The sequence below is a fragment of the Pteropus alecto genome, unplaced genomic scaffold (genome assembly GCF_000325575.1).
Source record: "Pteropus alecto unplaced genomic scaffold, ASM32557v1 scaffold3, whole genome shotgun sequence".
Taxonomy (NCBI): domain Eukaryota; kingdom Metazoa; phylum Chordata; class Mammalia; order Chiroptera; family Pteropodidae; genus Pteropus; species Pteropus alecto.
This window is the reverse complement of record NW_006442484.1, coordinates 33,864,400-33,874,673: the sequence shown is the minus strand read 5'-3', so window position 1 is coordinate 33,874,673 and position 10,274 is coordinate 33,864,400. Positions and strand designations below refer to the sequence as shown.

Here is a 10,274-nt window from a genome sequence, read left to right as displayed (position 1 = left end):
TGTTAATATAGCGAAATAACTCTTAGTTCTCCTTATGGAAGATACTGATATGATATGGAAGAAATCTGATGTTTGAATAAGACTGGACAGAAAGCATAGCTCTTTCCTGCAGAGAACCCTTAAACTTCTAAGGAAATTTGTCAGTTCAGTAATCCCACTCACCAGATTGATCCCTTAGGTTCCAATTCCAGTAACAGCCCTAGGACTGTAGCTGGAAACTTTTTGGAGCAGGGCGGGGTTCTTGGTTTGTTTGCTTCTGATTGATTCAAATGTGTGCAGTTATTGACATCCATAGTTCTCAGAACCCAAAATATCTTATCTGCAATTTGGGGACACAAAAAATATATTAAAATAAAAATCCTCATTGTAACTACTTAAAAAAAAGCTGACCTGTGGCAAAACCCAGCCTAGACTGATGCAAAAATCTTTACCCACTTACTGTGCATATTCTTATCTTTTAGTGTAGATCTGTTAATGCATTTGATTATGAGGTACAGCATTAGACCCCACTGGGTATATTCTGTGAGATACAGCATATGCATACAGAATCTCAGATCCCCAGATCTGAAAATACTGAATTCCAAGTCACATCTGGCTGCAAGGGGATAAGAGATTCGTTTGATAAATTGTAGCTTGGTTTGAAGAGACAACTCATAAAAGTTGGAGCAGGAGGTTCTTTGGGTTTATCAGACATTTTAACTCCTTAGGAAAATAATTAACCTTAAAAGCGCTACACGACCTTAAGAAAAATACTTTTAAAGAGTACTTGTTTTGAAAATGCTGGACTCAGTCAGATGTGGGTAGTAGAGTTTGGATCTCATTGCTCACATTTCTCATCTATTCTGCTTTGTTGTAGGAGGCGAGTGGTCAGCAGCAGGTGGCTGTAGAGACGTCTAATGACCATTCTCCATATACCTTTCAACCCAATAAGTAACTGTGAGGTATGAGGGAAAGATATCTGTAATTGTAGGACTAAAGTCAAGGAAAGTCTATGGTTTTTTTTATCAAAATGGTACTTAGAATAACTCGGACTTTGTCACATTTCTTTAATCATGGCCAGAGAATCCAATGTCATCGAAATGTTAAAAGCAGTGATTTTGTGGATTTGCATATTAAGTATTCAGTTTAAAAAGAACAGTACTTTAATATTGAAGTGAAATGTATATTTACTCTTTTCCTTTTTACCTGCTCCCCCCAAATCTGTGACATATTAGAGAACACCAGGTACCAAATTTGTCCTACATTGCAAGTATCCTACATTTATGTTTCTTTACTGCTCACAAACTGAAAGGAAATACAGCAGAATAATTTGCATAATCTAGCATTGAACAAGATTAGCAGTATCTTGACTACGAATTTAACGTCAGTATCCTTAGATTGAGAGGTTGCATTCCCAGCTCTCACCTGAACCACAAATCTCGAAAAAACTTTTTACCGTACCATGCAGATTGCAGTAAAATAGCTTTAGAGAACTTGAGTTTCTGATTGCTCTGGCGAAAATATGTTGCAGGTTCCAGATTGGAAAGGTAGACTTGAAGCATAGAAAGTGACCCTCATTCCTAGAGTTTGCATTTCTTGGTCTGCCGCCAGCGATGAGCACAGCCTTTTTTAAGCACCTGTTGTTTTAAAACAAGAAAGTGATTACAGAGCTCTGTGGTGTATTATACCAATATACAAAAGCATTCGTGTTTTATTTTTCTCTTCCAGATGTACAGAAGGGTGTTCTTACATGAAGAAGGGTGTGAAGGCTGAACAATCATGGATTTTTCTGATCAATTGTGCTTTAGGAAATTATTGACAGTTTTGCACAGGTTCTTGAAAACGTTATTTATAATGAAATCAACTAAAACTATTTTTGCTATAAGTTCTATAAGGTGCATAAAACCCTTAAATTCATCTAGTAGCTGTTCCCCTGAACAGGTTTATTTTAGTAAAAAAAAAAACAAACAAAAAAACAAAACAAAAGATTTTTATCAATTACAATGCAAAAAAAAAAAAAAGGAAAAAAAAAAGGAAAAAAGAAAAAAGGAAAAAAAAGAAAAGAAAACGAAAACTTCAATTTTCTGGGTATGCACAAAGACCATGAAGACTTATCCAAGTGCATGACCGGATTTTTGTGGTTTTGTTCATTTTGTGTTTAATTTGTGTTTTTTTCAGCTTTATGAAATGGGCTTTCTGACGTTTAAATAGTCCGACTTCACCCATGGTGTTCTGTGCTTGCAGTGCGAGTGTTGCTGTAATTCAGTGTTGCCCTCAGTGTCTCTTTTCTTCGCTTTCCGTTTTTCTTTCGACGTAGTGTGAAGTGTCTTATCCTTTTCTATGAATTCCAATTTGCCTTAACTCTTTTGATGCTGTAGCTGTTTCAGTAAAAGTTAGTTCAAACTAATGATGTAGAATGCTTTGACCAAATGAGCTGGTCTATTATGCCTTGTAAAACAGCAGCATAGGGCTTTTAAAAGGTAGTCAATAAAAGTTGCTGAAATTTTGGCTTTTTTAAATATGTAGTAGGTGTTTTTAATGATTTTTCACATACTGTATAAAGGTAGTGAAATGCAAGAAGGGAAAAATGTTTTGTGTGAAACACATTTTCTGACTGGGGAACTTTTAATAGGGTAAATTGTTTGTAAAGCTGTATGCCAACAGTTTCCTCTGATAGTTTGACTGATTTAGGATATCTGCTGTATGATGCAATGTAAAGTCTTTTTTGCCTTTTTTCAGGAAGAAAAAAAAAACTAACTTGATGTTCTAGATTTAGTGTAGGTAGCATTGGGACTGGGGGTGGGGGGCGGGGGAGGGGAGTCCCCGAATGTTTTGTCCTTCCTTTATACTAATGATAGTGCTTTAGAATGAGGCTTATGCCTGAGATCTGGCAAACCGAAAAATGTTGCTATTGCAACTAAATGGCAAAAGCTAAAAGTAAGGATTTATCTTCAAACATAAGCTGAGATATGAATAGAAGCAAAACGATTGGCTACTAGCTCTCTCTCTCTCTCTCTCTCTCTCTCTCTTACGTAAATTTGAGAAATAAACATTACTTGGCACTTTTAAAAGGTAACTTCACCAAAGACCGAAGAGCCAGTAACCAGTAGCTCCAACTTGTCTCAGCATCACATCTTCTGTGCTCTTTATTTTTGCCGGACCAGTTTGCGGTTAGGAGAATGTGCCTTTTTTGTACCTTCACATTTAGGTTTTATAATTTTAATTGATGTATGGACACACACAAACAAAAAAGCATGAAGGAAGATTTGAATCCAAGCAGTGCCACACTTTACGTCATCACTACAAGTGTTAAGTGTAAAGAAAAAACAATTTTGAAACTATGAAATTCCTGATTCATAAATACACAGTTATTTCTACTTTAGTACATATGAGATGATCCACTGTTATTAAAGCTCTTTTATTAAGATAACCGCATACGTTTGAAAAGCAATGGTAAATTAAGTTGTCTTCCAAAACTGTGTACTTGTCTGGTCAACTGTGTGTGATCAGTTATCTACCTCAGAGTCTATTTTCTTTTGTGCTGGGACAGGTTGCTGGCCCTCCCTGTTTCCACAGACCAAATCCTCCTAGCTCAGGAGCTAGGGCTAAGCAGTTATTTCTTTCGAGTATTTTTTAGTTCTTAAAATTTTATGCTTGTATTTGATTATAGATGTCAGTGACATTTCATAGTTTCAAAAGTCCTTGCTGCTCTGAGAAGTGTAGATTCTAGTGAAAATTACATAGTCATAAAAGAAATGTGTTTTTGTTTTTGTTTTTGTTTCCTTTTTTAAAGTTGTGGTATTATTGGTTCTATGCTCCCTGGAATATTACTGCTTTGTGAAAGTCCAGACTGAACGCAGCACCCTCCTTGTACCTAGTACATTTATGAATCTGGGTCTCTCACTACTTGATATTTTTGCATTAGTTAAGACAGAAATTTGATAGCTCAGTTAGAGGGGAGGGGAAATCTGCTGCTAGAAATGTCTGAACTAAGTGCCATACTCGTCTGGGTAAGATTTGGGAAACATAACCTCTGTACATAAAAAAAAAATCAGTTAAACATCACATAGTAGACAGCCATTAAATTATAAAAAAAATTAATTTATGAAGAAAGACCTTTTGTACAGATTGAAAAAAAAGATTTTCATAGAGATATCTATATGATCAAGAGAGTTAATTTTTTATTTTTGTTTTACTAGTGCCACAAACTTGCCAGTGGTAACTTATTTGTCCGGTTCAAGATAACTCTGTAGTTTTCTTTCCTAGGACTTGTTAAACGCCAAAAGACATTTTTGAACTGTACATTTGATCAGATTGTTAGCTTTTTCTGTTTTATTTCTTTTGAGAACCTTTGAATAAAAAACATCTGAAATTTTATTTTTCCTGTCAATTTTTTTTTTTTAGATTAAACATGTGCGAGAATTTCGTTTCTGATTTCTTTCTTGAGCTCAGTAGATTGGTTTGAAAGTGAGTTGAAAATTATTTCAGATTCAGTATCTACTCAAAGTACATTTCCTTCAGAAGAATTGGGAAAACCTTTCTACACCCTTCTTTTTAGTTATTTAAACCTGCATACAGAGACCGGAGACATGAACCATCAGCTTACCACATTTCATCTCAGTAAAAGCGCACCTGTGGTCTGTCCTTCAAGACCAAAGAGCCAGTTTCCTCTCCTTCCTCTTTCTTTCCTGCTACCCTTTGACTGTGACGCTGTTTGTCGTTGCCCAGAAAGAAGGACAGAATAAAATGTCCCACCAAGCAAGCTAAGAATTTCAAGATGACCTTATCCATGCCTTGATGACTGTGGGCCTCTTGTGTGTGACCTCATTCAGGTATTCCCAGAAGACTCCAGTGCGGCATTCATGCGGAGGGGAGAGATCTCTCTTTCCCACACTGACCTCTTATGTAGGGGAGGGACTTTGTATGGAAAATTGCCTGCTTTTAGTATAGCTGTACAGTATTCTTTTTCTGCTGCCCAGTGGCTCTGTCGTGGTGGAAGGAGTGGTCAAGAAAAATATCCATACCTTCCATTTCTGCGTGCCTCTCCTGCGATGCAAATGATAGGGAATGTGAATTAGATACGTGGGGTTTAGAGCACTTACCGGAGCCAAGAAAGCCTGGCTTGCTCAGAAAACAACGTGGTCTTCTGATATGATAACCAATGTTTCAGAGAGAAAGATGTCAAGGCAGGAGGAAAGTGTAGCCTCATTTTCTGGCCCAGCCTCACACTGTCCCAGTGCCCCTTCATGTGACCAACAACCAAAGGCAGGAAAAGTACTATTTGGACTGCTAAGTGACTTTGTTTTTATGAGCCTTGTATTCTCATTTTAAGAAGGCCTTCTGTCACTGGGGTCCTGGGACATCCCGTGGCTGCCTTTACACAGAAACTGACAAATACTCTCTCAAGATCACTATTCTATGCAAAAGGAATGAGCAAATCAAAGTGATGGTTCAGGTACAACTGTCACATAAAAAGAGGAACTGTGGTGTCTTTGGGGATAAACACCTTGCTAAAATGCCACAGCTACTCAGGTCATCATCAGGAGCCAGGATTTCCTTTGAGATGAGTTGGGACCAGCATCTGAGACGGAATTCTTGGATCGGAAGGAAAGGAAGCAGCTGTGGCAGTCTTTCCCTGGCATTCATAGTTCCTCCTCTGTATCATCTAGGTGAGGTTGAGCAGAGGTTAGACAGGGAAGCCCCATTTCTCCCCACCATGCACTCCATGGGTGTGGCACCGGGTAAATACACTGGAGCCTGAATTCCACCTCTTGAATTTCACAAATAATGATTAAAGATCCACTAGAGAACAGCAGTGCCTCCCAGCCTCATTGGGGGCTCAAAATGTGTCGATCTGATGATGTCCTCATTCTACTCGAGTGGCAAAAAAGGAAAAGATCAGCTCCCTTGGGGTTAAGGCCACAGACCTGTCACCAAGCACCACCTTCCCCAACACACAAAAAGCTTCAGAAGATGGGAAGTAGGTGAGGGAAGAGAACAGCTCAGGGTTGAAGAAAAGCAGGGCAGTTTCTTTTCCTCAAATAGCAATGTGATGAGATAACCACCCATCAGTCACCACGGAAAATGCTGGCGCCCCCACGGTGTCCGGTGCCGGATGGCAGTGAGGAATAGGGGTTGCTAGGTGAGCACCCACGGCTTGGCGGGGAGTTCCTGGCACAGCTGAGAGGCGGTGCCAGTGCGCCCATCCCTGCATGTGAGATAGTCTCCGCCAGGCAATGGAATTTCAACCCTGTGAAATGGCTCCAGGGTGTCTCGGGTCTGTGTAGGGCCAGAGTATTTTAGCTTAAGCCACTAGAGGGAGGATTTTGGTGTCTTCACCTCACCTTCGGCTGTGAGTGCTAAGTCAGGAGCCTGAGCACTCATGAGCTGGGGCCTTGGCGGGGCCGGGGGGCGGGGGGAGAGGCGGGGACTGCTGGGGGATATTCAGAATCCGGGCGCACACCGCTGGGGATCACAAGGTTCTTGAATTGGGGGTAATTATATGAACCGATGCACAGATAATCAGCATTACCCAATGCTGGCAGCTTTCTCATCAAGAACATTGTTGCTCATGTTGGGGAGTAACTTAAATGTGATTTTTAAGGCTTAAGGAAGCCAAAATCCTTGCCAGACCCCATGACTCTGAGGCGCATGAGAGCGCTGGCAGGACTCTGAACTGCTCAGAATTGAAAACAGGTGGCTTTGGATTGAACATAAATTTAGTGCTGCTATTCCTTTTTTTTAAATGTGACTCTAAGTTTGATCTAGTTATTCTATTGCTCGTTTACACAAGATACAGATCATAAATGAGACTCTAAGTATATCCTACTCTCTAGTATCCCTGAAGCCACTTCTTCTGCTTGAATATTTCCAGTGATGGGGCGCTTACCAGCTCGCCTGGCATCTGTATCTTTTTGAAACAGCTCTCAAACTCGCTTAAGGAAGGAGTCAAAATTGTGTCTTTGTAATTTCTACTTAGCAGCTTCTGCCAACTGAGATGCCATGGAATAAGTCCGTCATTCTCATTCCTGAAAAGACAAAAGTATAGTGACACAAAACCTGTCAGTGACTGCCAGGAGTTAAGGGGGACTGGTGGGTGTGACCATAAAGGAGTAGCACACGGAGGTTTTGGGAGGTGATGAAACTATTCTGGATCCTAATTGTGGTCACACAAATCTATGTGCTAAAATTCATGGAACTGTACATCAAAAAGTCTTTTAATGTATGACCATTTATAAAAATAAAATCTTTAACGAAACAAGTCGGTCATTCCTCAAATGTAGAAAACAGCCTGCTCCGCAAATCTCTGGACTTTAACCTTTCCTCATCAGCTTTGGCTCCAGGCTCCATGCCACCAGCTCACCCTTCAGATGCACCATAGATGACTCAACAAAACTCAGGACCCCAGGAATCGCCTAGGCCTTCATCTGATTCCCTAGCTCAGCCCATCCTTCTATTACAGGTGAATGATTTCCTTTTCTGACTTCTCGAACACACCACAGTTCTTAAAGCTTGTAGCCAATTAAATTCCCTATGTTGTTTTATTTTTTGTCATAATTATAGTAACGACATGCAATGGAACATTATCTAGTCATTTTTAAATGAAGACATTTAATACTCAGGCTATAAGGTGAATGGGAAATGTTAGGTACAGAACTGTAGATATAGTATGCTTATAACTGAAGTAATATGTAAGTATAAAAAATGAGAAGGTACTTCAAAATGCTTAGCTATAGGTGGAAAGCTTATGGAAAGTTTGTATTTGTTTTATTTATATTTTTCCAAAATTTTCCTGATTTTCTACAGTGAAAATATAATCAGGAAAAAAAGTTTTTAAAAAAGAATGTCAGATCATTCTGAAATCATGCAAGTTGCTGTGTTTACTATATTCCAAGTCATTGGCATGTTTGATTAATTTTTTGCATTTAAAAGATACTGCACCAGACATCAGAAGACACAAAGATGGCATAATGTGATCCCATTCCTCAAAGAACATTCTTGTGGGGTCAGAGAAGTATATAAGTGACAATATTGCAAGGAGAAGTAACAAAAGGATGACCTAAATGAAAAGCTTTGGGAGTTTTGTGAGGTCACCAAGACAACATAAACACACTCTCCTGAGATTCTTCTTATTTCCACTTTACCAACCGGTTTCTTTTCCACTGATCAGAAATCACTCCAAAGCAGCCATTTTTCCTCAGTGGTTACTTTGCCTTCTGACAAATGAAATTGTCAGGCAGACAAATGAAGTCTTTGCTAGCTCTGGTCTTGCCAGAATGAGACTGGGAGCAGATATCCAAAGAGTTGATGTTCTTTTGTCACTACTGCTCTGAAAATATTGGGATGTGTAACAAGAAAGGATCATCTTGGGTTTTTTTTTCATGTTAATCAAGCAGGGTGAGGGATACTTTTCGAAAATGTCATGTTGACTTCTTTTACCCTAGGTCAAATGTTTTCCACACTCAAGATTATGGATTTGCAAACACCTGTGTAGTTTTCTGACACCCTCTATATCTTAGAAATTCATATTTATTGCTTTCTTCACCGAAGTCTTGGCAGGAATCCTGTCATATCCACTGTTATGCACTGTGCTTTGACACGTGCCTAAGACCATGTAAATTGCTCCTGGCTGATCTGCCTCTTATTTTCTTTTAAATACTGAGGGAACTTCTCAATGTTCTTGTTCTATGCATGATTTGCATGATTTTCTTCCTAACATTTAGTTCAGTTTTACAGAGAAGGTTTTGTTCCCTCAACTTTCACTCTTTCAATAATCTTTCTGTCTCTTTTACAAAGTTTTGAAGCAACTTATAGGAAACAATAAAACATTTAAAAATCAGAGTTTGGGAAGTGAGCAGTGAAGAGAGGTAAGGAGAGCTCCAGAATGTAGTTCTGCAAGCCAAAAGGCATCCACCATCCCTATAGTTGAACCTCAATCATTTTGAGTTTCCCGACAGCTGAGGTGAATAGAAAGGTATACGCATCTATTAACTCTTATTGTCAAAGGGAGCAAATCCTAACATCCTCTGGAGAGACATAATATTTACTCTGTATAGGGGCCTCCACAGGAGGCACCAAGCAGCGTCTTCCACCACATTTCTCTGCCAATACAATGACACTTTCCCAAGGCTGTTTCAGGTAGGGCTCTTCCTGAAAGTCAAGGGATAGCACATCAAAGCACCATGAAAGTGACTCTGAAGGCTATAGGCTCATAATGGACATTTTCAGTGAAGTATCTTCTCAAAGGTTTTCATGTGAGGTACTTCATCCCTGTCACCAAGCCCATTGCTCTGATTCTGAAAGACAAAATCTGTCTTGCAATATCGCCAACATTCCAGATGCTTCTTTCACTTCCACGTTCATCCCCTCAAATGGGGGGAAAAAAATGTAAGTCACAAGTCATCCTGTCTCTTACCAAGCACTTCAAGTGACACTTAAGACACTGTTCAGTTTCTTCCATTTCAGTGGAAGCAGCAGCAAGGGGTCTAGTCACTCCCCTGTGGCAGGGTCTGTGAGTTGGGAAGCAGGATCGTGGCACTTTCCATTACATTGCAGCTTTCCAAGGACTCTCAAAAATAATACTGCTTCTCTCTTTTCCTGTCAAAGGACCCGTAAGAGCATAGGGACCTTCAGGGATATTGAGGCATAGCCCTGTGTGATGCTCCATCAACACAAAATTTCTTATGTTTTCTCCTCAATGAATGGGAATTTTGTATTGACATTATACCTTTCTCTTTCTCCCCCAAGGAGGTCGAGACATTTTATTATTATTTTTTAAATTTTGAAACAAAAGTTGCAAGTACAACACAAAGAATATTTATCTTGATTTATTTGAGAGCAGATTATTGACCCAATGCTCCATTATCCCCTTCGAACGGGCACATTTTCCTACATGAGGACAAAACAACCATCAAAATAAGGAAAGAAACTAATACATTACTGCCATCTAATCCCCAGACTCCAGTCAGTTTCATCAATTATTCCAGGAATGTCTTTTGTAGTAAAAAGAGCCAGTTCGAAATCATGCATTGCTTTCAGTTGTTGTGTCTCTTTAGTTTTCTTCAGCCTGAACTTACTCTTCGGTCTTTATTTGATTTTCATGACATTGACACGACTGAAGGTTACAGGCCAGATATTTTGCAGAGTGTGCTCAGACTGGTTTGTTGGGAGTTACTGCTTGTCCTGCATCTTTGGCAAGAATATCATTGAAGTGAAACTGTCTTTCTTGCCGCATCCCACCAGGATGTGAATTCTTCGATTTGTCTCTTTACCGATGAGGTTCCCTTTGATCACTT

At 39.4% G+C, this 10,274-nt stretch overlaps 1 protein-coding gene across 5 annotated transcripts in view; it reads left to right on the top strand.

The window, feature by feature from the left end:
- The window catches only part of RBMS1 (RNA binding motif single stranded interacting protein 1), a 196,781-nt gene extending 192,425 nt beyond the window's left edge, over nucleotides 1–4,356 (top strand). For all 5 annotated transcript variants that reach the window (XM_015596575.2, XM_015596578.2, XM_015596576.2 and 2 more), the window contains 2 exons: nucleotides 857–941; nucleotides 1,708–4,356. In XM_015596575.2, coding sequence (XP_015452061.1) covers nucleotides 857–934 — 78 coding nt within the window. In that variant the 3' untranslated portion in view covers nucleotides 935–941; nucleotides 1,708–4,356. The remainder of the gene's footprint in view (nucleotides 1–856; nucleotides 942–1,707) is intronic.
- Nucleotides 4,357–10,274: the final 5,918 nt, after the last annotated feature.